We start from the raw sequence: 27969 nt of genomic DNA, 5'->3' as shown, positions 1-27969 counted from the left end.
CACATCTTCTCACAGACCCACGATTTGGGATATAATTTACAATTTCTGTCTATTTACTATATTTTCACTATATATTCTCTATTCACTGCAGTTATTAATGTAAACCAGCAGTCTGAGACGTTGTTTACGGCTTAAAGGGAGTTAAATAAAATGTGGTGATGATGAAACGAACACGACACAAAGGTTAAGTAACATTTTGAATGCAGGACTTTTAGTATTACTACTTCATAAGTCAAATCTCTGAGCACTTGTCCCACCACTGAAACGCTACAGAAAAGGGGTTTTCGCTCACCCTCGGGTGCTCTGCTCCTATTGGCTCGAGCGACGCACCACGTGGTCGGGCAGTCACGCGCTTTCCAGGAACCCGTCAGGAAGAAGAAAAACAAAACAAACCCGAGAGAGAGCAGCAGGAACAAGCGTGTGGACTCCATTGAAAAGACGGCCTCGTTATCTCCAACAAGGGGAACACACACGAGGTCCGACACGAAGCGAAACGTATGCGTGGGCCTCCTAAAAGTGAGTGGGGCCGCTCCTGAGCTGTTTTCGGGGCTGAGTTGTGCCGAGCGGTGGTTTTTGTGTTTCCTCCGCTGCGGAGGATTAGCTTTGAAGCTAACGGCAGCTTGTTGTTGTTGTATCGGGCTTCAGCTGGGATGAGGAGGGGGCGGTGGGAGGCCATACTGACTGTGAGCTGCGGGGGAAAGGGAAGCAATACATGTCAGTTCCGCATCAAAAAACACAGTTTGGTGCAACTAATGCGCTTAAAGTGGGTCTTAAATGTGCATTGCAGTTGATCCAGATCTTGCAGGAAGTGCAGAAATGGACGCTTCATGATGAGCTCAGATGCTTTTCTTTCCCTGTCAAATGTCACTTGGTGCTAAACCTGTCCAAAATAACAACACCCCCCTGATTTTATTGATTATGTCAACGTTTAATTAAGTGGTCAGTTTGTTCATGAGTTGGTTTAAATGTCTGACACAATCAGGATGGTTAAAACCCGCACTTATGTAATAAGTAAAAATACTTTTAACTCGCATGCTGCACCTCTAACAATAAAGCTTGCATTTATTTAACGTGTAATAAATATGATCAGCAGAACATACGTTTATTAGGCTGCATTTGTGGATTTATTTATATTAAAAAAAGCCTCACTTTGCTAGCGAAATGCCCAACGCTGACTTTTTGCAGGCAGTGTCGGTACACGCCCCCCTCAGACACAAGACACATCCACTGCTGCTGGGGAAAAAGCTCGACACAACTAGAAATTTCCATTTGATGTAAGTTCAATAATTCAGCCGAATTAGACATGTGTTCACACCGAGGGGATATAGTAAGCATTTATTTCCTCGGGGTGATAGATTAGTTAGGATTTTCACCTAAACAACCCGCGGTATAGTTTTATCAGCGGACTTCGGCACATAAACGTTAGATGTGGCGTTTCTTCTTAAGTATAAATACTAACAAATGTCACGGGCTGACGTGTAATCACGTGTTGTGTTCAGGTTTTGTGGTAAATGATAGATTTGACTTTGAATATCTTTTAAATATAGCTATCTAGGCCACGGGCATGTAGGCCTCCGACTTGTTTATCTTCTGCCTCAACCTAGATTGAAAACGGGCTGTTTATTATGGAGCGAGCTCGGGAGATTGACAGTCGCGGCGGCCATTCGGGAACACCTGGAGGCGGGGCGTCATCTCCGCTCGACCAATAGGAATGGAGGATTACGTGGGTGTTGGCACAATATGTTAGATTGAGGTTTGTTTTGCTTTGCTGAGGATCTGTGATGAATGCAGAGACTGTGCAGATACAAGGACATTTTTGGATGTATTGGCTGCTGTAAAAGGTAATTTTTAATCAATACTTACCTGTGAGATGGTGGTGATGAGGATGGTGTTGAGATGTAGACGTTTGTGCTCTGACTGTGCCTTTCACTTTGAGTCTACCACAAAGAGATGCAGGGATGTCATGTTCAATGTTTTTTAAGGAGATTGAGTGAGATTACATGTAGATTTTTTTATTTGTACTTCTGTTTCACACCTTCTTGTGGAGTCTTGTGGTTTTTGTATTGGCCTTGTGGTTGTTTATATAAGGTTTTGGGAAACTGCAAAGCTCATTGGTCTTTCATCAGCAGTTGCTATGTCAGTGCTGCATTACTATCGCCTTTGTAACGGTGCAGGATACAGAAATATTTGCATGCTGTTAACACATGGGCTGGTAGGCCCACAATGCATATGTCAAATCATCACATATGTCAAATTCAAGGCATTGAAAAACAACAACTTCTGGTTACATTTTCCAAGAAGATGACATCTATAGTTCATTATGAGTGCATTCGTGATGAATTATAATGCATTTACACAATTATACTACTCATTAACACATAATGTCTTCAGATGCTCAAGATCAGTAATCATAAAACATTAAAGATGTAACTTATGATGATTAATAACCTCAAGTGTCTTATGGATGCTCTTCTCTAGTTATAAACTAGAGGTTGATTGATGAGGCTTTAATACATTATGACTATGTATTAGGGATCAACCGATATTGATTTTTTTAGGGCCGATTCATCCATTCACCTTCAACCGCTTATCCCTGTTACGGGGGGGCTGGAGCCGATCCCAGCTGACATCGGACGTGAGGCGGGGTCCACCCTGGACAGGACGCCAGTCTATCGTAGGGCACATAGAGACAAACAGAGACAGACAACCATTCACACCTACGGGCAATTTTTAGAGTCATCAATTAACCTAACACGTGCATGTCTTTGGATTATAGGAGGAAACCGGAGAAAACCCATGCAGACACAGGGAGAGCATGCAAACTCCAGTATGCCAATAACAATTTTTTTTTCATCAGCCTTAGCCGATGACCAATACGGACTGCTGAATTTCTTAAGCCGATATTTGGAGTCAATACTACTTTTGCTCCCTCAATATACATCATAAAAATTACACAATAAGGTTACAAATGTTAAATTTTACAAAAGAAACATTTATTGAACTTGATAAGGCCGATACGTTACACCTAAAAAACGCAAATATCGGCCTATCACTACTATGTATACTCACCTTTACACACATCAACGATCAGCTGTAGTAAAGACTCACATGCATTATTATAAGTTTTCATTGTTTGTGTAAAGTAAAGTGAAGTACATTTTGATGCATCTATAATAATGCATTCTTTATCGTGTAGGATAAATGCGTTATAATTCACTATATATGTGGTCTTCATAGAAAGTGTTACCAGGTCGGTTCAACTTTAATTTCTCTTCTCACTTTTTCCTTTGGTCATGTTTGGTCAATTTGCGACCCACCGTCTTACATAAACAAAATCATTAATTTAAACATTTTTATCTGTTCTTTGATGAAAGATGATGATAATGCTGTGATCATATGTTGCAGTACGATTCCGCCTGCGTATACAGGTCCCATAAATTAATCCTTAAAAGTCCCAACCTTTACGCACATTTGGCTGTTAGTGAGCATCGATATTCTCTGGGTCTGTTGCCACACTATACACACATTTAGGACTTGTGGATTAATGGCCTCTCATGATATTTGCAGAGCGTCTCTCACATTAAAAAAACAGGCTTGCATCTCCTGCTTTTTTGTCTTGTGAGGAATCAGCGGCCGACTGGTATCCTGTAGGTAACTCATTCCCGATAAGACACTGCTGATTGGCCTACTTGGATCACGTCCAATGTTGTGAGGCGGACAATGCGAGCTGTTTGCATGATAGTGGAGCTATTTCTGTTCAGACCTGAGCTAACACAGAGGGGAGGAAACATGCTGCAGTTGGTTGTTGAAAATATGGATGTTTATTGATATTGAGTATGAAGATTAAAGGATAATACTCATTGGAAAAACGCTTTATTTTCAACATAATCTGGTGTTAAATCTAAACAACCAATCTCGGGATGAAACGGTTACCAGTTTAATGATAAACTGCTGTTAAATTTGTGACGGTTCATTTTACAGTTTCAGGTTTGAATTATCATTAAACCGTGTTCGATTATTGCACTTTGAAAAACTCAAGGAAAATACTGTCCAGCATCAGACAAAATGAGAAAGCAGAAGCAGGCGCAGCATTTAACATGGATTTGTTTTGCATCAATGAAAACATTGCTAAAGGCAGCAACAGTGCCATAACTAAGAAAGTCTGAAGTGTTGTTGTCTTAGCTGAGAGAAGCTTGATCTTGAAGGTAGTAGAACATGCAGAAAATGAATGGTCATTTTTGTCACTATAATCACAAAATTCTATTTTCATACTGTTTTATCTCTCAGTCAATCATGTAAACCAAAAATCTTTAAAAATGTGAAATTAAACAATCCTGCCATCATATTTGTTTGTTGTCTCCTGTCTCACATGGATGTGGAGCAGACCCTAAGCCCCAAATTAGAAAGTAAATAACGAATGAGTTGCCAAGATCTTACGTATTGTTTTTCACAATTGCATTTATAGTAACAGTTTTGATGTGATGGTACATTTTTAGTTTAGGTACTTTAAAAGTGTTTGAATCTTACTCTTAAAAGCTGTATGAACCTTGTGAAATGCTCACATAGCGAACTACCAAAAAAGGTTTTATAATAATATGAAATGTAATATCTCACATTTGTCAGCTGTAACCAGCAAAGTTCGGGCATTTTTGTTTGATAAACGATGAATTGTAAAGTGTATAATTATCAACTTTGCATTTTCTTTCTGGCACTTGATTAATTAATGAATCCACTAATAAGCGCGGCAAAGCATGTTTTATCCTGTCTATCCGATTATGCTGCGACCCCAGCTGATGCTGCAAAGAAGACAGAGCTGTTGTCTGACTCCATTTGGAGCTCGTTGTAAACAGCCGCATGTGTGAACCTGACATCGACACAGGAAACCGTACATTTGTAGAGAGTTTGCATTGTGACCTCACTTGTCAAAGTTAGTTGTCAAGGGATGCTATAAAGAACAAAAGCACATTTTATAAATGGTTTAATAAGACATTTAATATCCAACATGTGTGCTGCAGCGTAATCGAGAGTGATGCAGCCACAGCACATCCTAATAGCTTGATCCAAAACCAATCAAATTACAGAGAATGAGGGTTTTGTTTTGTTACCCTGAAACCGGCCCCTTGTTTCAGACTCAAGTTAAATTGGCTATCCCCTATGCTCTTCTGAGGTTTAAACATGATGCTGCAAAAATCTGTCCTGTTGAGCAGCTTCTTTCTTCAGTTTATCTGTCTTTCTTTAGCGAACATTACTCTGTATGCGATTTTCCCTTTTCTTGCATTATCAAAACTATGCTGCATGTTACAGCCTACATCTAAACACACACTAATGCAGACGATAACCGTATTAAATACATGTTCATTTAAGTTCAGCAACTTTATGTCTCATTTGTTATCATTTTTAAAGTCTTGTATTTTATGTGATGCAACAAAACAAACATATCATCGTCATTATATATGAGCTATCGGCCGCCCTGCTCTCTAAATATCGACATTGACATCGGCCGTTGATAAACCCACATCGGTTGACCACTAGAAAAAAAGAAGCTTTTAAAGAGAAAATCTGAAATTCTGATTTTGAACCCTGATTTAAACCCGCAGGTTAGACTGTTGTGACCGTAAACTAAGCAAAATCCCCCCAAAAAGATCTAATGCCTGCAATTTTCATCACCAAACGAATGTGAGCCAAAGCCTGAGGGAGACATTCAGCTTGAATGTTTTGAGGCCTGTTCGGCTCGGTCATAAATACCTGTCTCTACATCACAGCCCGTGTAAACTACTAAGCAGTGAGTTGGATTATATTAAATTCTGCCAGTGTAAAATATTTAGTGCAGATTTGCCGGGAGAGGAGAGGAGGAGCGTTGTGACTTGTTTTCTGCACGTTTGTACGATCCTTGCTTGTACACACAGAACAGTCTGGATCAATGCTGGCGTTATTGTGTTCAGGCCGTATGTTTCCTCATTCTGCCTCTGCTACAAGTGACACCAGACCCAGCTGCCCTGGAAGGAAGTATAGACTGAGATATGATCACAGTTTGTATTTCAGAGGCTGATCTTCCAAACACAACTGTTGCTCATTAAGAGACTGTGTGTGTACATGCATATTTATATGCATAGACTTGTGTGCATGCTTGTGCTTAGGTGTTTGTAAAACTGTTGCCTTTGCAATCGCTATTGTACATGTAGTGTGAACCAATATAATTTATGCCACTTCCTGTCTATGCAAAGTGCGTGTACACCGGGGACAAAGCTCATGGGTGAGAAGTTCATTTGAGTCAGTCAGCACCCCGTAAGAGGAAGTGATGTCGCCCTGGGGTGGGGGTGGGGGGGGCGACACACGTTTGTGTGTCAGTTGTTCGCTGCAGGGGTCATGTCTCCATGCAGATTCTCATTTATTTCCAATGCAAAAGCAGCAAAGGGCCCAAAGGCCAGTTCATGTGTTGCAGTCGGGAGGTGGTGCATGAAAGCGAACATAAAACAAGCAGAGAATGAAAAGGTGAGGGAGCGGTGAATGATTGTTAAAAATTAAGTTAACATTAGTTTGATGTACGCAGAACAAATCCGATGCCCTCTTTGTAAATGTGGGGAGGCATTTTTTTTCCTAAAAAGTCGTAGCTTTCCGATGTATAACAGGCAAGTGTTGAACCGCACCAAATTTCTAAGAAGCTTATTCTCACAACAACTTCCAGCAGCTACTGAGTAGACAGAGAGCTGCTGTACACTTTGTTAATGGACTTTCTGGTTCGATATGTTGATTGGACAAAAGGGAAAATGAAGAGTAAATGTAGACAAATATTTACTCATTCATTCGTTACCAGACTGCCCCTGCAACAAGAACGATATTAACAACTCTGTTTGGTTTTCTTACTTCATATTAGAACTAAAAGGATAAGTCATTTAATAAGTCGATTGATAGTATAATAATCAGCATCTATTTAACGATAACTCGCTAGTTATAGCATCATAATTGTCAATATCTGATTCTTGATCCTGTGTTGTTTTTTGTAAACTGAATATCTTTTCATGTTGGGCTGTTGGATATGAAGACATATGAAGACGTCATCTTGGGCTCTGGGAAACATTTTTACCGTTTTCTGACATTTTAGAGGCTAAATGATTAATAGATTAGTCGATACAGCAGTCGTCAGATTAATCAATAACACAAACGCGTAACAGTTTGTATAACACTTCAACCTGGGGTAGGCAGTTTATTTTTGGCGATGTTGTTCCTGTTGGCTCAGGACCGAGAGGGAAGAGCTGCAGGAAGAGCTCTCACTCTGTTCCACATTCTGGAGTTTTTGCAAAGTTTTTTTTGTTTATCCTACTGCAGCTTTATCTGAACGTCCACTTACTTTGTTGCATCTACACACACACTCACACAAGTCATTTCTACTCCGACCAGTGAGTCTTTCTGCTTCGGCACAGGATTTCTGGAGCCTGTCTGGGCTGGCGTTCCCATACTATTTTAGTGTGTGTGGGGGATGCAATATTGTTTAATATAATTTTTAATCTGGCATATTCTCAGACTGTCTACCTTGGAAGGTGTCATAGTGTTACCATTAGTTGTTCACATGTAAAGTGAACTTAGAGAGAATAAAGCGAGCTAGAGAGAAATGTTCAAACCCTGGCTCCTTCCCTCCTCCGCACAGCTGACTAGTCACATTGTGGGAAGTGGGTTAATACGATCAGATGGTTGGTTTCATCACAGAAGTGGTTTGACACAGCTCTCCCTAATCCGACGTCAGAACGGTGTCGGGATATGGGTTTTACGGAATTATTTGACCACCCGACAAGTGGTTTTGATGGCAAATATGGCAGCTTTAACTGCCCTGGTGCAGGTTAGCCGTGTAGCAAAGGTTACCATGAGGATCTACCCTGGTTAAAAATGAGCCAGCCCTTTAGTCAAGCCCAAAGATGACTAGCTAACCCCCTAATCTTGCTTCATCATGCAGGCCCCAGAGTAACATCAGAGGAGGAAAGATGATATTTTGATAGACTAGTGCGGCTCAGTCCTGTGTTGACTTTAGGTCCAGCTCTAGAGATGGAGACAGAGGACCCCGCCTCCCATCCAGCATTATCAGTATCAGTAAACAGAAAGGGGGCTGGAGGCGACAGTTATGCATTTTTGGAAGCACTGGAACAGAGTTTCCCATAATGTTATCTTTAAAGATACAGAAGCTGTTTATTCCTTAACAAAGGCTACTTTTATTAACCTTAAGGGGAAACTGACTTAGTTTCAAGCGACCAAGTAAATGAAATTCACTCCCCATTTTAGTGAAGAGTTCCAGTGATGAATGAGCTCTTTTGATCTGTGTAATTAGGCGTGTTTCCATTTGGGTAAAATGTGGCCGCTGGGAAGAATTGCAGGGCACGCCCTCTCACTCAGCGTGTCTCCATTACAAAAAAAGGCCCCAGAGGGATTTACGAGAGTCCGGAGGTGACTTATCACTCTGAATGGATTTCAATTGACGGGTGATCAGTGATTCAACGGATCGGCGCCGCAACACTTCTTTCTCCAAGTGAGAGAATAGTTGCAGTTTGAATAATCTAGTTGACATTCAGACAGTTTTATGGACTTCAGTATCTGCCCACTTTAAAGTCATACTAGTATGCAGGAATCGTCGCCTACTGTTTGTAAACACAACATTCAAATTTGGCCCCTTTCTCCCGCCGGTCATAAGTGATGATTTAGAGGGATTACTTTTGTATTGAGTCATTGATGAGCTATTTGAGTCCATATATTGTTTTGCTTTTTAGGAAAGTCCTGCATGGTCTATCTTTAAGAGAGGGAGAAGAAATATTGCCCATCTATACACTTGTTTATGCAGCTGCATGATGAGCTAATACAGTGAATGTAAAGACATTGATAATAAATGAAGGTTTACAGTTCTCAACGTGCAGCAACAAAACGCTGTTGTTAGCCTGCTAGCTCCCATAGCTTACTTTTTAAACCTGCTTTTAACTGTGGCGTGCGTGTAAATTTCACCTGGTCATCTGGTCTGTCGACACCATAAGAAAAACAGAGGGCAGGCTAGATGTGAACTTGAATATCTGCAAACCTCAAAGGAAACAAAGTGGTTGTCTGTGTCGTTACTGCAATTTACTTAGGTCTAGTATCGGTAGATCTCACTTCAGAGAGCTCCATATACATAACTTTGTAAAAGAGGGTGGGATAAATAATCGATGCACGGGTATGTTCATTTAAAGTCTGTGTGCCTCCTGCTGTTTGGTGGGAACAAACAAACTCAGCAGCTGTGGTTGAATGCATGTTACTGGTGGCTTGTTTCTTTGTTTCTGCCTCTTTTGATTCTTATACTTATGCTCTGTGCCCTCTCTCTGTTTTTACACAGACCTGAAGCATACAAAGAACCACACCAGACCACAACAGACCAGTCCCGACCAGGTTGAGCCCAAATACTGACACCACACCCCTCTCCCCTCCCCCCACCCCACCCCAGCCTCGCAGGCTGTGTCCACCATATCGTCTCCTTTTTAACAGTAATTTATTGTGATCAGACGGCCTCAGATCACTGGGACTGGACAGGAGTCCCAAAGGCACCCCTCTGCTGGAGCTGTAAGCTGTGCAATGCCTCAGGTAAGAGGAAGGACAGAGGGAGGGGAACTGTACAGGCACCTCAACAGATTCTGTTTTTGGTAATGATGACGTCTACTTCTGTTTGTTTACTAGTGTTTATTTCTTTCTTTCCGTTGTGTTGCAGCCCAGCGTCAGTGGGATGGAGCCTCCCTTTGGTGACGCTTTTCAAAACTACTCGTTTGCTGACCAGGCCCTCACCAGCACAGAGCTGCTCGCCACCAGCTCTGACCCAGATTTCATGTATGAACTGGTAAGTGGGAACACGCACGCACGCACGCAAACACACATACACAATCTCACCAAGGCCTTGCAAGCATCCTTTGAGCCTGACTTCTTTTCGGATCAGTCACAGCTGCTCACGCTCTGTCTGTCATTGAGTTGCATCTGAATGCAGGGTCAGTCATCAGTTTCCTCATGTTTCCATTTTTATTTATTGCGATGGAAACATAAATGAATAAGCATGTTGACTATTGTGCAGAGGTGGTGGTACTAATCAACAGCTAATATTCAGAAATTCGTCAGCAGGGGACACATTAGACTGCTCGGTTATAACTCAGCCACATACTTGGATCGCACAGAGTTGCACGTGTTACACTGTATAAATTAGCAGCTAGTTCAGAACTCTGTGGTGCCAAACCCATGCAGATACATTTTCAGTACTTTTATAATTTCTAACTGGAATCTCTGCAGTTTAGTTTCACTATTCTGTTTATCTTGTCAGATATCAGCCTCATTTCACTACAGATCGATATCAGTTTTGCTTGTGCTCCTTCACATTAAAAGCTCTGCACAGGCACCGTGTGAAGCACCTAAAATGCATTTAGTAAGTGACAGAAATGAGGACATATTCTTAGTTCTTTGGTCAGCAGGTCAGTTTTAGATAATGCAGGGTGCAATACAGTAGTACAGTCAGAGATGTTAGATGAAGAGCTGCAGGCTCTTAATGTGGTTTTTCGAGATTCAGCACACCTCCAACGCCTCTTCGAGTAAAACTGCTTATTTTATCTTGACGTGCAGTGCAATGGAAAAACACTTGCACTGTGTCAGCGCGGCCTGAGTGGTCACAGTCGCTCGCTCGCTTGGCACGAGTATCCCCACCTGTATCAAAAAACAATATTAGGTTACATGTTACACTGCACACACGCTCAACAAGCAACAAACACCAGAGATTCAAAAGAGAGTCCATTTTTAACTTGATAAAGAACTACAAAAAACAAATAACAAAGACAGACTTTTAAACATTTAATTTGATTCCCTCACATTTCACAGTGTTTTTTTTTAGTGTTTATACTAGTAGTTAAAACTGTATGAATTTAAACTCCATTGACAAACTGTAAATAAACATTTGCATGCGGACAGCTCGGCATTTGAAACAGCGCCACGTTTCACAGCCGTGTGACATTTGCCAGACTCACAGGTGGGTGATGTGAGACAGCTCACCTGTCACCACTCGCACTGTCAGCCGCAGGTGTCTGCATCATTCCCTGTCTGCTGTAGACTAAACAATAGTGATTCACTGCTGCCCACTTAATGTGATGCTCTTCAACGCTCCAGTTTGGATAGAATAAATAATAGGCCGCCTTCTAACCGATCACCTCTGTGTTTTTCTCCTCTGCAGGACAGAGACATAACCCACCGGCAGAGCCCCTGTGTGGACACCATAGTGGGGGTTGGGGACGGAGGCAAGGAGATGGAGTGCTGTGTGGATCAGCTCATGGGTCTGGGCGAGTGTGAGACGGTCTACAGCAGCTCAGCGTTCGAACAGTGGGACTCCTACTGGGAAGACCTCACCAGGTATGGGATTATTTATTTATGTGCTGTGGTTTATTTTAGATGGAGTTAAAAACAGCAGCAGGTTAATAAGAGGTAACAGCATACTCATGCATTTAATGAAACTCATATGGCATGCTGTGTTTTGCTTCTAACATTGCCAATAATTATTTATTACCTATTAAGCAATAACTAGCACGGCATTAAAAACTAACGGCACAGGAGGTTTCATTTAGTGTTTACAAGACTGTGTCTGTTTTTAACGGGCAATGAATTACTGACTGAGAAAGAATCGCCTGGGGAAAAATGTTTGGTGAACATTTCTAAGAGATATTTAAGTGATTTTGCTGGAAAAAAACAAACCAACAATTATAATAAGACTTAACCCAACGACTAATGAATCTTACCAGGTTTTGTTTTGTGTTTCTAAAACTGGATGTAAGTTATTCCTCTGTGCCTTAGAGCTTCTTTTTTGTCCAAAAACTATTGAAAACGCATCAGTGAGCTGCACTGGATCACGTGTACTGGAGATTATTTTGAGCCAATACCATACACGCCGTACTGCTTGTGCAAATACTTACCAGAGTAATTTATTAATCCGCAGTTAAAATTAAGCAAGTAACATTTGATAGAAACTAGCTGTTAAAATAAATGAATGAGTCATTTTTTAAATGGTGCTGTCTGTGCCTTTCAGACAGGGTAGTGATATTGGAAACTATTGAGAGACGGACGAACACATGGTTGGTTTTGGTCTGGGTCTCACACAGACAGAGGAGGATTTGAAGCACGTAGCTGTTTTGCCTGAAAGCAGGGAGCACTTTAAGAGGCCACAACAAAGCATCCGCAGTCACCTGAGATCTCAGGTGATGCTCCGTCTGTTCTGCAGCTATCCTGATGCTTTGCTGCCAAAATAGTTTGTGTACTCTGTGTCAGCTGAGGGCAGACAACCCGCAATTAAAACTGGTGGAGGTGGAATAGTGCTGGCTGTTGCAGGGTTAGGGGAATCTGCTGCTAACAGGATTGATTGAGGCCACGTTTAAGTGGAACAGAGGAAAGCGCTGCATCTTTGTGGCCAGTGAGTGAGTCATTCTTTTATAACCTCGAATGTCCAGATTAGGCCCACGCTGCTGTTTTGTAGCTCTGATGTCTGATAGTGTGTTTCTGGGTCAGTAGAAGTCATATTTTGTCTTATTTATCTGTGTGCTCTGAGCTAGCTTTGCTCCTTACTGTGGTCAAATTAAACAGTTGTTTTCTTCCTGTGGCGAGCTTCATAAAGAGATTATAGCGTCTGCCTCAAAACTGTAACTACAAGACGTACACTAGTTCTGTCTCTGAGCTCTCTGTTTGCTTCTTGGATCTATTATTATGTTGTGGTATGAACAAGTTTGACTGGCTTCAGGTTTACACTTAAAGTTTAAAACGATAAACTGAATGCAAAACAAAAATTACAGATTTGAAATCAAATGTTGAACTTGAAATGTTTTGACTTGAAACAATTGCACTGAAACCCTTTCTGAATACATATTTTTACATCTAGGGCTGCTACAAATTCTTATTTTGGCTATTTATTAATCTCTCAAATACTTTGTCAATTAATGAAATGAAAAATACTGAAAAAAGTCTTTTTTTGTCCACATTTATTCAAATATCAATAGAGCTGCAAAGATTAATCAGTTCATCAGTTTGGGTATTTAAAAAAAATAAATAGTTAAAGATCCTCTGATTCCAGCTTTTTAAATATGAACATTTTATGTTTCATTTACTCTTCCTCTATGACAGTAAATTGAATATCTTTGAGCTTTGGAAACAATTTTCAATATTTTCTAACATTTTATGGACCAATCAAGTAATAAATGAACCAAGAAACTGATCAACAGGCTGTTTTTTTGGGACCAAAACGGCAAACTGTTTCATTTTAAAGGTTCCTTACAATGATTATACATGAAAGCTTTCACTGTTGATAGAACGGCATGTCTCTGTTCTTGGCAGATACACACGGCTGGCCAGCTGTGACATCTGGGGCACCAAAGAGGTGGATTTCCTTGGATTAGATGACTTCTCTAGTCCCTACCAGGATGAGGAAGTGATTGGCCGAACCCCGACACTGGCTCAGCTCAACAGCGAGGATTCGCAACCTGTATGCGAGGCGCTCTACCCCCCTGCTGATCTGACCCTGCCTGCCCCTCAGCCTCAGCTGTCCCAGCTTCCCTGTCCCAGTAAGAGACTCCTGGTCCCTGGCCAAGGATTAGGCGCTGGCTCTGCACGGCCCTCCCCAAGCGCTACATCCTCTTCCCGTCCTTCCCGCAGCTTTCTCCCAGACTTTCCTGAAACCTCCCAAAAAGCCACCAGACCTGTCCCCTCCAGCACCGAGACCATGGCCAAGACCCAGAACCTCCTCAGTCTCACCCAGGACCACGCCCAATCTCAAACCAAGCCCCATGGCAGAGGAACCAAGATGGCGGCCCCGACTTCTCGATGCACCGACTTTGTGCGGAAGGCTAAAGTCCGTGTGAGCGCTGTGCATAAAACTCAGCCGGAAATGCCCTCCCAGGCGGATTTTGAGAGGCCAGATCCACCTCTACCTCTCTCTCAGCCCCAAGACGAGAAGGCAGGCACTTCAGCGAGCGCCACCTTGGTGGTAATTCCTGCCACCAGCGTGTCGCTGGACAGCCAGACAAGCTTAGAGAGGAAGGCAGAGGGGACAGGGAAGAGGGAGATACCTGTTGGCTGGTCTGCGACCGTGCCTCAACTTGTCGAGGCAAGCCAGGCCATGGAGGGCAGCACCTCTGGGCTCGTCAACAGCGGCGATAGTGTGGCTGGGGCTAGTGGCGGTGGCAAAGTTCTGATCGTCGATGGCATGGAAGAGAGCAAGGAGGAGGAGCACAACTACTCTCTGTTCCTAACCCGCAGCAGACTGGCCGGCAGAGCTCACTCCCAGGACGAGGAGGAGGAGGAGGAGGAGGAAGACGAGGAGGAAGATGAGGAAGAGGCGGAGGAGGAAGAAGGAGATGGGCTTGAGCTAGATGACGAAGACCACGATGAGGGTTTCGGCAGCGAGCATGAGCTTTCTGAGAATGAAGAGGAAGAGGATGAGGAGGAGGACGAAGACTACGAAGCTGACAAGGATGACGACATGAGTGACGCCTTCTCTGAGCCAGGTAGCAACCCATCTTCAAGCTTCTGGTTAACATGTGTGACCAATCGATGGCTTATCATTTTGAGGTTTAAATTATAACCTTTCTGTCTTTATTTCCCCCTTTTCTCCAGGCTGTGACATGGAGCTGATGGACGACATAAAAGGCCTGACAGCAGGAGTCTCCAGCCGGAAGAGAGGCAATCGTCGCTACTTCTGGGAGTACAGCGAGCAGCTCACTCCCTCCAAACAGGAACGTATGCTGAAGCCGTCTGAGTGGGACAGACACACGCTGCCTAGCAACCTGTACCAGAAGAACGGCCCTCTGCATGGTACACACACACGCACACGCACACGCACACGCTCACACACGCACGCACGCACGCAAGCACACACGCACACGCTGGCACTGTAGGATACAAGCCTTGATTTAACACTTGCCTATGATCTTTTAGTCAAAAGCTATTTCATTTCGCCGCCTCATTTCCAGGATAACAGAATGATGTATACCTGTTAGGGGAGACCACAGTGCAAGTACTGAATCTTTCCGGGACTGAGTTTGGATTTTGCACAACAGCTGTGCGCAGCATGTTGCAGTGAAGCTAAAGTTTAAGTGATCACATTTGGAATATGAAATAAATCAAAGCAGCATAAACGGCACACATTCACTTCCCTGTTTATTTGACTCTTTTCATTGGATATGTAGAGGATGACTGCATTGCATTTTGATCATTTTGTAGCAATTTAAAAAAAGAAAAAGCGCTTCAGGCTTGCGGCATTTGTAAATTAAATTATGACTAAGGGTTTGCGGTCCAACGAGTACTAATTATTTTCTTTATTACTGAACCTGCTATAGATCACCAACCGTGACTGAATGAAAAATTTAAAATCTGCTTTACAGCAACAAAATGTCTTCTCTGAAAGATATTTAGTAAACAGTGAAAAAGTAACATTCAAATGAATTCTCCCACAGAGACTCATTCTCCTCCCCAGAGTTAGTGGTGCCCACAAATGTTGCCAGATTAATTTAGTATTCAGATCAGACTTTTTTTAAACATACATTAAATACTATTAACCTGATAAACAATAAGAAAACAATAAAAAAAATGGAAATGGCAACTGAATTAGGTGCCATCTTGCTGAAACACTGAATTTTGATGTGAAATTCATCTCTAACGCCTTCTTTTCTTTGGTTGTCGTGAAGGGAAGTACATGCTTAAAAAGTCTCGCCGCACTGACGTGGAAGACCTGACGCCAAACCCACGCAAGCTGCTGCAGATTGGCACAGAGCTACGAAAACTGAACAAGGTGATCAGCGACTTGACCCCCGTCAGTGAGCTGCCCCTGACCGCACGACCACGGTCACGCAAGGAGAAAAACAAGCTGGCGTCCAGGTAAAACATGTGGCACAGACCTTTATGTAAAATCACGTTGACCTCCACAGTTTATTAATTAAAAAAGGTTTTATTGCTTAGAACATGAGTGCACTTTAGAGTTTTAATAATTGTAGTCAAAATGCCGCTTTGGCAGTATGTCATGTTCCCAAGTGCCTACCTTTCCAAGTTCTTTCCTGTTAAGCGTTAGTAAACTCCACTCATCTGTGTGTATTGTAGAGCTTGTCGTTTAAAAAAGAAGGCCCAGTATGAAGCAAACAAGGTGAAGCTCTGGGGACTCAGCACGGAGTACGGTACGTTGCTTAAGATGCTGTTTTAACACCAAGTTCATCAACCTCTGCATCCATTTTCTTTATGCTTAATAAAAAATCTACCTCTATCTGTTTTTAAGCTTTGTCACATTGAAAATTGACATTCTGATTTTTGAAAATGGCTAAATAAGGGTACTATCACCACAATCTTTTTGTCAGTGCCTGTTTGTCTGCTTAAACACATGTTCTCCTGCAGATCGGCTGCTGTTTGTGATCAATGCCATCAAGGAGGAGATAGTGGCCCGTGTGGAGGACTCTTCTCCGCGTGCGACCAACATGGCCGACACTCTGGAGCATCTCATCCAGGAGACACTCGGTGAGAATTAAAGAGGTGGATGACCGGGTCATCTGCAGCTGAGTACAGTACCATGTGAAAGATGAGTTACAGTACATTAAATTTACATTTAATTTAATGATTACTTGATGTGGGAACCGTAGGGTCGCCGGTTCTAGCCTCAAAGAGTGTGTCCCGAAAACTTCTTCTTCTAAAGTATCTTTTCTGTAGCAGCTGTACAAAAACATTAAATGCAAGTTGCATAAACAAGGTGTTTTTAAATGTTTAACATCTCTGAATGTATCTTCATGTGTTTCTGTGAATGCAGTGGCATCACCGGTTGCTGGGGAGACATCAGACTTCGTCAACAAGATCTTGGAGAACACAGGACACGGTGATCCCACCGGCGGCCTGGTCGGCCTGCGTGTCCCTACCTCCAAAATCTAGACTAACCACGGTCCAGAGGAGTGGACTAAATATTACCACCGTGCTGTCCCATTGTAACTATGCTCCCCTCTGCATGCCTCTCCAACCCAGAGCACATACACATTGTTAGTCACACAAACACACATACCACTCCTTGTGTATGTGCGCTTGTTTTAGCCATGCAACTGTATGGCATACAACCTAGCTTACTGTCTCTGCACACTGTGCAAAGAGTCAGCGCATCACTGTCTCCCAACCCATCGTGAACGTCTGTTGGGAAAAGCGTCTCTAAAAGCAAGGGATGGTTCGATGTATAGCTAATAGCACGTCCTAAATCCACTGGTGATTATTAGATGTGTTTAACATAGTGTCGTGTAGGGTCGGTTCTGTCAGAGGTCTGCTTTCAGGGCTGACGCAGAGACAGTCACATGAGTGTAACCACTGGAGTACTTTCACACAACTAATCTGAGGTTGTAATGACAGAGGAAGAATTGTTACACGTCAGATGGCATCAAAGGTTGGAAAAAGTTCCAATTATCATTTCCTAAAAGAGGCTCACCTCACATTGCATCAAAAAAAAAAATTGAATTGACCCACTCAGTAAAGTGCTTTGATGAAAACAGCTTTGGTTGCCAAGACAGCTGCAGAGAAGAAGAAGCAGCATGCTCCAAGGCTTTTTGGGGTGGCCGGAAATATTTTGTATTGAAGGCCTAAATATGTTCATGCCATCCCCACTTTGAGCAAAATGAAGCTCGAAACAAAAAAAGCAGTAGAAACTTCAAGTTAAAATGAAACTTGACGATTAAGCGACACACATCCTGCTGGGTTGAAGTTTGCGGTAGGCAGGAGGAAGCTTAATGACTAATTTTGACTATATTAACTGAAACAACAGGAGGTATTTGATCATATGGAGAGGAAGTGCATGTAGTTTGGTGCTTTTTGGCCTAGTGCTGGTCATAACTGGACTGGGTGAAATTGGCATTTTGCCAGAATGGGAGCAGACTGTGAGAAAGATGATGATGATGGTGGTGATGAAGATGACGTAAACAGTCTAACCATCTCCTCAAGGAAACTGTACATAAAAGTGTCTCCTAGTGAAAAACGGCACTGGCTCTCCTTTTTGTACAGTAGAGATGACCAGGCTAACAGTTTGGTGTGTTCATACTAGTGTTTGATCAGAGTTCTATTCATTGTGCCTTGTGTATGTATGTGTGTGTTTCTGTACGTCTGAGTGAGTGTGTGTGTGTGAGAGGGACTGAACGAAAAAAAGAGGCGATTGGTTAGCACTCCCTGAGGTCCAGCCAAGGAGAGGACTACTTTACACTGACACGGATTGTTAGTGAATGAGAGGACAGAGATAACTGTGGAGTTCGTTGTGTATTTCAGTTGTCTAAAGATATTCTGAATGTACATAAAACAAGTGGAAGCTCTCGTTGCGTCATGCCACAGAGTCGGTGTATATAGGAGGGCTCTGCAATAGATTACTTTTGGTTTTTGGTACTATGTCTTTAGGGATAAGGGGAGGGTTAACAGATATTTTTGTTTAGAGTTACAAAAAAAATATTTGCACACTATATTTTGATTGTTTTTTGTACCAAAGACACATGCAACGAAATGGCGACCAGCCAGTTAAAGTAAGGTTTTGCACAGCTTACCTGACGCCGTATTGAATGTAAGGAATGTGGGAGGGTCAGGGAACTTCATAGAACTGTGAAATCAGCTTGGGTCCAATTCTGTATAGAAAAGGAACATTCATTCATTTTTTGTAAAAAACAAAATCAGAAAATTAACTCCATCTGTGGGCCTCTCCAGTAGATGTTTGGCTTAGCAAGCACTTCATTCCTGAACTGATTCCTCCCTCCATGTGCTAATAGTTTTAAAGGCGCTCACTAGGACACAAGAGCGCTAGTAGATAAGCTATGTTACATTTTTGTTTGTCAAAATGTCACAAACAATAACCAAAATGTTTTGTTCCTGTTGTCATTTGTTTGATTTCTGTATGTAGACGAGGTCTAGTTCATCAACAAAATATTAACTGAATTGTGTTTTAAAGTACTGTATATAGAAACATTAATGCTATATCTATCAATGGAGAAATGCCACTTTTCATGACAATGATTCATTTTCAAGCATGACACATTGACACATAAAGCCTATCCTTGCATCAAGAAAGTTAGAGGAAAAACACAAAAACCAAAAAAAAAAAGTTCTTGTTATATTTTTGTACTTTAGCTGCCTGCTATCTTTCCTGTTTGTTTGGAAGTATTTGTTTAGTGGAGAGAAGGAGCTGTGGGGGGAAAAGAGGAGAAAGGTCTTAAAGAACAGCCAGTCGGTCTGATAGTTTGATATTTAAAACCGACGCTTTGCTGGCTGAGGGAGTTACAGAGAATTATGACTGGATTTATTTAAAACACAATGCAGCGAAGCCACAGTCTTGTTTGACTGGTCTATAAAGAGAATGAGGACGCGCTGTCTTTAGCGAGGACAGGGACTTGTCCAGGAATTAAGAAACTCCGAGGACAACAGAGTGAAGATGTGAAGGCGGTTGTTGTAAGACATCTCAAACCATTTGAGTCTGCTCTAAGATTGATCTGGATTCAGCACTGTGCATTGTCGTTTTATTCACACGTATTCCCTGTTTGACTGTGAAATCAGTTGAAATTTGTATTTCATGGGATTGCAATTGCTGCCTTTGAGGTTGCATTGCTCAGTTTTATCTGCCTGGCCCCGTCCTTCAGTCCTCAGCTCACATCCTTCCTGACCGGTCACAGCCGCAAAGAAAACAGAGTTACAGTATCCAGGCCACAAACTGGCAGCATGTCCAACCGTTAGAATTGCATGGTGCCTGTGTGCTTGCCTCCTCTGCTGCTTCCTCAGAGGAAATACCGCCATTCCCAGGAATTTCCAAATTCAACCCCTCTGTTAGCAGGCGCATACAAAAGGCTGAATTCAGATGAGTTTGAGGTTAGGACATTACGCCTTCACAGAATGAACTCTGATGTCTGAGGAGCTGTGGTCTTTCTGTATTGTGTGACAGCTAGTGCTACACACACACACACACACACACACACACATATATATATATATATATATATTTTTACTGATTTCTGTTCCGTCTAAAAGGGAGAATTGGTGCTTTTTTCTGAAACTAGAATGATGAGTATCCATGATTCTTATTTGACTTCTTAGTCTAGTTGTAGCCTAATGACATGCTCTCCCCTACCGTCCATAGCTATTTTCTTAGTAGTGATTCATTTTTGTAAATAGACTATAAGTTAATATGTACCTTCTAAATGTTAGATATGTGTATAGAATACTCTATCTTATATGTTTGAAAACAAAAGCACTTTGTCCAAAAAAGGAAAAAAAACAAAAAACAAAAAGAAAAAGCATTTTTTTCTTCCATTTGCTGCTACAAAGGCCTGGTGTGAATGCTGCAAGTGTACTTGATGACTACTTGCTAGGATAGGTCTATTACCTGACATGGCTGGGCCTATAAACTAGCAGGGAATCGGTGTGTGGCCTGACGAGGGTTAGGTCGACATGTTTCTGGAGCCATGTGATGATATGAGGTCTTGTATGAACGTATCATTGCTTGGCTTTGGGAAAGCCCCGTCTCTTGACAGGATAGGTCTATTTCCTGGTCAGGAACCATGTGGATGGCGTGTTTGTGGTCTTAAAAAAAAAAAGAGGGTTTTGATTCCAGGGCCCCTACGTTGATCCTGATGCTGACCCCCTTGGCGTCACGATTCATTTGCCTTCAGTAGAGGTTTCCTATGGAAAAACTGATTCTGCTTTGGCTTCCTCTTCAGGGTGATGTACAGTGTAGACACATTTCTCCAGAGAGCTATATTGTTATCATTTGTAAACTGATTTCTACTTGTGACTTAATGAGGAGGGGGTTTAGCCCAGGGCGGCCGGGAAGAAACCGTTTGAAAGATGTTGTTCCTGGCCGCCTTGGGGGAAGTTACTATATCACTGTACTGTATGGCAAGCCAGTTACAAATGGAGACTCAATCCGGACACTTATTGCCTTTTTGAACTTTTCACTTTCACACAAAAATAATAACTTGCCAGACATGTCACTTGCCATGGGGTGCGCTCCAGGTTTATGACATTGTTCTGCCAATATACGGTCGTCAACAACAACAACCACAACAACAACAACAATAAAAAACATTCAGCCTGATTGGCTCAAAACAACCTTGACTGAAGTAGCAGATGTGGTGAAATATGTCTGAAAAATGGCTTCAAAAAAATTCAACTTTTTGTGCTCAGTTGTTTCTTTTGGGACAATATTTGAAGCGATTTTTTTCAGCTACAATTTTGCCCAGATCTGGTAGGGGGTCAACAGTGGTTAAAGGGCCGCTGGTTGGCCAACAGTAGACCAGCTCAGCAGAGCGTGTGTGTGTTTTGTAGTCGATCACGAGGCTGATTCAAGAAAGAGTCCTCACCGGTTTTTACATTTAACATGATAGGCGCAAGCTGTGCAACTTTACATTCAAATAAGGAGACTCTGTGGCATTTTAACTGTCAAGGAAATGAGTAAACATCCACGCCAGTAAAACTATTCCTTATTCTTTTTATTTCTGATGACATAAATCCTATACAGTCAACTATTAAGCTAATAGAGTGTGTGACTTTGTGCTACTCTTGTCCAATACAAGCTAAGTGGATCCATAAAGCTCTTCTTCAGCAAATCAGGGTAATATCGTTCTTCTATCTGACATATGTGATGACATATAAAATCAAAAGAATATATTTATGTATTCCAATTATTGTCGCCATTCTTTACTCTGTACAAAATATTTTGTGTGTGTGTTATGAATAATAAATGTCAATCAATATAGTGCAATGCTCTCTCACACAAACTGAAAAAAGGCCAACAGACTCGTCACAAGAATTTAAAGTTTCTCCGCTTCGCTGTGATCTGACTGGGGTTCGTCACATGGTGCTGATTACTTTTCATTATCCAAGAATTAAAATGACATCTGTACTTAGACCCACTCACAAATAACACATTATTATTGTTCTTGATAACTGTCCACAGACCAGACTTCCCCTCTTGGTCGTTCTAACTGTCCCTGTTGGACCAATCAGAGGAAGATTCTTACTCTGAACAACAGAAGGGTGATTTCTGTATTATTGAGCTGTATGATCGCTTTTGTCATGCATACCATTATTTATCTTGTAAAAGTCAGGCTCTTGGATTTGACACAACTTCCCAAAGTCACGGAGGATCTTTATGTCGTTTGAGAGGTGCAAAATATTCACCAGAACTGCAAATTCTGGTGTTTTAGGACATTGAAATACCAAGCGGATCTATTCAGCTCATGCATTCAAAAGAGGAAATATTTGGTAACGCTTTATGTTATTATTGCTCCTGTAATTTTAGAATAATTTCAGAGAAGTTTCCTTGAAAGAGCTATGATAAATAAGAAATAATTGACCCACTTACAGGTAATAAATTCCAGTTTTAGTCAGTGGAAAGCAGGCCAGCTGGACAAAACAGCTCTCACCATATTTGGAGAATAAAGTTTTCAATAATGAGTAGAGCTGGTTATCGTTTTAAAAACATATGATACCATTGCCAGTGCCCTTAAAGTGATTCTGATACCAACAGAGTACTTCATTAGATACTTTTTTTTTCCTACTTCATTCGACACCCACTCCACAGTTGTAGCTCTGCAGTAGTGGCCGAGTCACATGTTGCAGAGTATTTTTTTAGATCTCGGTACAAAGTGGAGGTTTGACTGGAGAAGTTTCGATACTACTGGGTTATTTTGGCCAGTACCTTAAAAGTAATGACACCCAGACCTAATAATGAGTGAATATTTGATTTAAAGCTGCACTACTTCTACTTCACAAACTTCTTACACTTATGTTATAATTATTTCATGTAAAGTGACACATGTTGCTTGTAGTAATGAACCCATAAAGGACTGACTAGAGTCTGCAGCTCTACTGAACATTTTAGTGTCTTTCAGCTCGGCCCACAACTTCACTGTTTTGTGTTCGGTCGATTATCTGGTGAACACAGAGGAGCGCTTAGCAGCTAAGTATCTAAATATTTAAATATTAACCCTTAGGAGATGGTAGAGATTAACACAGAGCTTAAAGAAAGTGAATATTGGACTTGCGTTCACTAGGTGGCTACAAACACGACTCCAAATAAATGATACTTTTTTCTTACGTGTTCACCAAAACAACCGTAGAAGTGAAAAGTAGTTGTTTCCAAGAAACTTCTTAGGAGGTTATTAGGAAATTACAGATCTTTAAGATAAGCATAGCCAAATATTCTTTCCTCAATAAACTGGGTTTGTAAAAAAACAAACAAACAAAAACCCCCCCGCTAAAAATGACCTCTCCTCCTGCTGGCTGTGATGTCAAATCTCAGAGTCTGGTTTGCACTTTCAAATGTATCCTGTCCTGTTCGGACCCATGTGGGCTTCCCTCATTGCTTGTAAATACACCTCATCTTCAGAGGCTGTATACTTACTATCCTCCATATTTTCCAAGTGTGCATTAGCTACACACAGAAATGTACTCTGTAACAAAACATACAAACAGACAAACAAAAAATAACAACGCAGTGGGAATGATGTTTAGCATGCTGATTCCCCACAAAGCACCGAGAGAACCAAGTGACGTCTGGAGTTCTTCGCAGATTGGGAAATTCGGAAATTTGGCCGATCAACAGAAAGCGCCTCCATCGTCACAAAGTTCACTCGCTGCTAGTCGAATGATTTCATACTCGCTGCTATTGAATGAGCACAAAGAAACTTAAGTTTTTGGTTGAGAGTGTCCATGACACAATTGCAGTATATTATTACCAGTCACCCTGTTTTTTGTTTAATTTATTTTTTATTCACGACAGTCAAAAGACCAACAGTGTTACTCACCTTGCACTTGGTTTTTGAATATGATGCCTGCTGAACCAGGTGCCTTAATCAAATATACGAGAACACAAATCTGCACCTTCTGTCAGTCTGGAGGGGGTTTCCCTGCAGAAACAAGGGGCTGGGTTTCCCAAAACCGAAACTTGAAGTACAAAAAACACAAAATGAAAACCTCATTTTAACCCAAATCAATACATTTTGTATAATCAGCCTTTAACTGAAGATAAGCTGTTTGTCGCGTCTGCATAGGATCCCCCCTTTAAAGTACTACAGAAGAGGAGCATAGGCCTACATGAAACTGATGTGGTTTTGGGAAACCTAGTGCCGTTTTTTTTAACTCGTTCTCTGCCCACTACGCCACGTTCTTGTGTTTTCTGTATTGGCTGCTGCTGCTATCACCGCTGGTGTGTCCGTGTAGAGAAGAGCAAACTTCCACTGTGTCTGAGGCAGAGGGAGACTCGGGCCTGCTTTTTACCTAGTCAATTACAACGCAATCTTCTTCTTCTTCAGTGGCGTTGACATGGAGCACTGTGTTGCTTCCTCTTGAGACCATTTTTTTTCTTTTTCTCGAGAAAAAACGAAACAAAAAAAGCATAAAACAGAACTTTCCGTTTCTTAACTTTGCTATAATGAAGTGCCAGACCCTCCTTGAAGTCAGTGTTCGCACTGAGTCGCAGGTTGCGAAATGAAACTGAGCATTGGAGGTAAACCGTGGTGCTAATCTGTCCGTGGCTGGGTGCTAACATGGCTGTGTTAAAAAGCTGTATTAGCCATATTATTCCTTCTGTCGACGACTCTGGTCAGTCTTGTTTTTCTGACTGCTGCACTGCTGTATGCTGACATAGCGAGGTATAACTCTGCTGCTGCTGCTTTGCTGATGAATGTAGACTAGTCTTCCTCAGCAGGATCATACAGAGAGACGTGAGCTTTTTCCTGTTGTGCTACTTCCTGTTAGACTTTCCGTTGGAACACAGAGGGAGAGACTCTAGTCGTCAGCATCGAAAAGATCATGAATGTTGTATCTTTATATGGCCGCTCTCCTGCTTGTATGTTTAAACCTTTTTAAATTATTGATATTATGGTTTGATATTTATGCTCTGACACTGTCAAATGGTGCACGTTTGAAATTTTTTTCCTCTAAATTATATTTTATTGCCTTTTCCCCCCTGATCCCGAGTGTTTATACCAATTTTTTAATATTTATTTGTTTTGTCCTGTAAATTAACATGTAAGGAGACAATTTTGTTGAACCTTAATAGCTTTCCCACTGAAGCACGCTTTACCAGGAGTCACAGACTTCATGAGGTTCACAGACATGAATCAAAGCCACAATGAAACCAGAAATGATTTGTTTACACAATTCCCTAAGTCGTTTATGCAAATGAATAACTACATTATGACTACAACATTTATTTTTTTAAATGTATTTATACATATAAATGTTATATTTACTCTTGGGATTAAATTTTATTAAATGTACTTACTAGTTTAGCTGTAGTATTAGGTCATCATGTACCATAAACGGACACTAATTAATGTTAAAGATTGCACCAATACAAAGATCATGAAAGAGGCATAAGAAATGCAAATTAAATCAGTTTCAAAATTGATTTACAATTACTAAATAAATAAACAGATACATTAATAAAGATTCATAAATACCTAAAAGAGACTAAAAATGTATAAATCAATAGCAAAATCCAACTGAAGCATTCTCTACAGCTCACTGGTTAACATGTTATATCTTCGTACCACATTAGGAACAACTTTTACAGAGATTATGTGCCGAACTATTTCTTTTAGCGGCGCAGCGACTTCCTGTTGTTGCTGTGAGGTTGCCCAGCAACCAGCAGTCTGGCTGTGATGTCACAAAGACAAAGATAAACAACAGGTTTAGTCATTTTCTTTAATGTTTGTGTTGACGTGCACCATTAAAACCAAATTTTCTGAAAAATGAGTTGGGAGTGAGATTAACAGAAAATAATAACATAATCTAATTGCAATTATTTCGACTGGTGATGTGATTTGGGACATTAGAGGGAATGACGTTCCTTTTCATTAAAAAACGTATTAAAATTATTACGCTGTGATCTGTAACAAACAAATAATAATCATTTAAAAATTGTGCTTTGACACACATTTTGCCTTTAATAATATATTGTATAATATGCGATTTGAAAGTTGCAGTGGGGCCATAATGCGTTTCTGGATGAACTTTCATTTAATGGTAGAGCTCTAGATGAACGTAAACACACAGACAGTACCAACATTTTTACATAAAATGCCTTCTTGTTCATCCTATGACTTTTTACATCATGTTCATGCTGCGCTCAAAACTGCAGTGTCATTGTGTCTTTGAGGAATCGTCTGTGAAGCCCATGAAGTGTTCTGACATCGGAGGTTTGACTCAGCGGGGCAGTAGAGCCCGAACAAGACTCACCGTGTCAGCGAAGAGAAACCTTCCTTGACACAACTCTTCTTTGTGTCATGACTCTGGACCGAGGTTCCCGTGCTCCTCAGACCTTGGAGCTCAGTTAGGAGTCTGCTCTCTCTGACTGTGGTGGGGAATTGGAACATTTGATCAGTTTTCTGGGAAAACGTCACCACTGCGCCAGGGATGTTTTTCGCTCCCTTCTGGGTGCTTTTTTTTTAATTGTCTTTTTTTTCAGAAGGGCTTTGTTCCGCAGTTGTCTTGTCAGGGAGCTCCTGAGATTATAGGGGCCACTAAAGGCTGGTGGGCAGAGACCCCTTACCCTCCCCTGCAGTGAATAACCAGGGGGGAGTAATTTCCTCTTCTGCAGACTGATCTTATTGAAGCAAACGACAACAACCCACCCTCGTTAAAAAAACAAAACAAAACCCCTCTTTCCATATCTACACACGTCATTGTCCAACACTGCAGTGATTTACATCACTCTTTGCCAAAATGCATGGAGCGAGAGACATTTGACAAATAGAAAAGCATATGTTCTGGTTTCTTTTTATTTAATTTTGATATTAAAGACGGATAGTAAGATTATTTTATAGGAAATCCATACAAGTCCAAACATGTAGAGGATGTGGGAGGTATTTGCCATCCTGAGCTCCACAGCTACATGCCATTGTTATGATGCTTCTGGTCTTGTATGGTGACTTATTTGACTAGATCAACAGCATGGGGTCTTTCTGTAGTTAGTCCTGTGTGTGTTCCTCTCCCCAGTCTCAGTAGGAAGGCTGTATTTCATTGCTAAGTGCTCTATAATAGATCTCTTGGTGATTATAATTTCATAAAGAAGCAAAACCTGCAGAAAGTGTATCCTGCTGAAACTAACTTGATCCTCTCTTTAGCAATGACGTCTATATTTGTAGTTCACATATATGCCTGTTCGAATACAATATCTTGACAGTTGTTATATTTATGTTGTGTAATAAATGTCGTGCTGGGTTTTTACTTTTGTTCTATCTAACTTTTTGTTTTACATTGTATTTTTTTTTTTCTTTCTCTGAGGCACAGTAGGTGGCTTTTTGCCCAGGCATGGAAATCTAAAATATGTTTTATTTTTATTTTTGGTTTGTACTGTAACGACTCGTTTTGTTTTAGAGCTTCTGACAGTTTTCGTCTCTGGCTGCTCAACATCCTACAGACACCTGCCCTGAATCTCTGTTGTGTTATTGTGCCTCTCTCTTTTTCTTTCTTATTTTTTAAATCATACTTTCTCTGTTGTATCAGCCGGGAGTTGGTACAACAGCTCTGCTTGTAACCACAATAATCTGATTATGATTATGTTTATTGATTTTAATATCAAAATAATAAAACCATTAGCACCCCATCCCGACTCTTGTGTGTTTAGTTGATCAATGTAACAGTGCACATGTGGTTTTAGACGACTGAGATCCAAGGGACCATATGGATTTATACAAATGTTTTAAACTGAATTTCTTTATTTTAAATAAAAACTCTCAGGTACTTTTATCACTTTATATAAACTTTAAAGGTTTAAAGACAGTTCATGAATACAGGCTGTGTGCATTTCTCTGCGGATTGAGTGTTTTGATGCTTTCACAGTATTTATATAGCACCTCGACCTGCTTTATAATAAATAAAACATGGAAATATCACTTTTTCTCACACAATATGTAACCTGCCTATGTCCATTCTAACAAGATAATATTTTAAAAAAGAAAAAATTAC

The 27969-nt window shown here is 41.2% G+C and overlaps 1 protein-coding gene across 1 annotated transcript; it reads left to right on the top strand.

Moving 5' to 3' along the window:
- Positions 1 to 393: 393 nt before the first annotated feature.
- Positions 394 to 27597, top strand: crebrf (creb3 regulatory factor). The gene is made up of 10 exons (XM_083926859.1): positions 394 to 516; positions 9347 to 9591; positions 9716 to 9841; positions 11210 to 11385; positions 13351 to 14519; positions 14629 to 14826; positions 15699 to 15888; positions 16108 to 16181; positions 16396 to 16515; positions 16802 to 27597. The coding sequence occupies exons 2-10, from the start codon at positions 9583 to 9585 to the stop codon at positions 16918 to 16920; spliced, it is 2181 nt and encodes a 726-aa protein (XP_083782985.1). The 5' UTR covers positions 394 to 516; positions 9347 to 9582; the 3' UTR covers positions 16921 to 27597.
- The last annotated feature ends 372 nt before the right edge of the window (positions 27598 to 27969 follow it).

Source organism: Echiichthys vipera (assembly GCF_963691815.1).
Source record: "Echiichthys vipera genome assembly, chromosome: 14".
NCBI lineage: Eukaryota > Metazoa > Chordata > Actinopteri > Perciformes > Trachinidae > Echiichthys > Echiichthys vipera.
Note: the sequence above shows the minus strand (reverse complement) of the source record. Positions and strands in the feature narration are given on the sequence as shown.

Excerpts from the sequence above, each read along its gene's own strand:
- crebrf (XM_083926859.1), top strand. Across the intron at positions 14,827-15,698 it reads GAAGAACGGCCCTCTGCATG|GGAAGTACATGCTTAAAAAG; the intron begins GTACACACACAC and ends GTTGTCGTGAAG. Across the intron at positions 16,516-16,801 it reads TCTCATCCAGGAGACACTCG|TGGCATCACCGGTTGCTGGG; the intron begins GTGAGAATTAAA and ends CTGTGAATGCAG.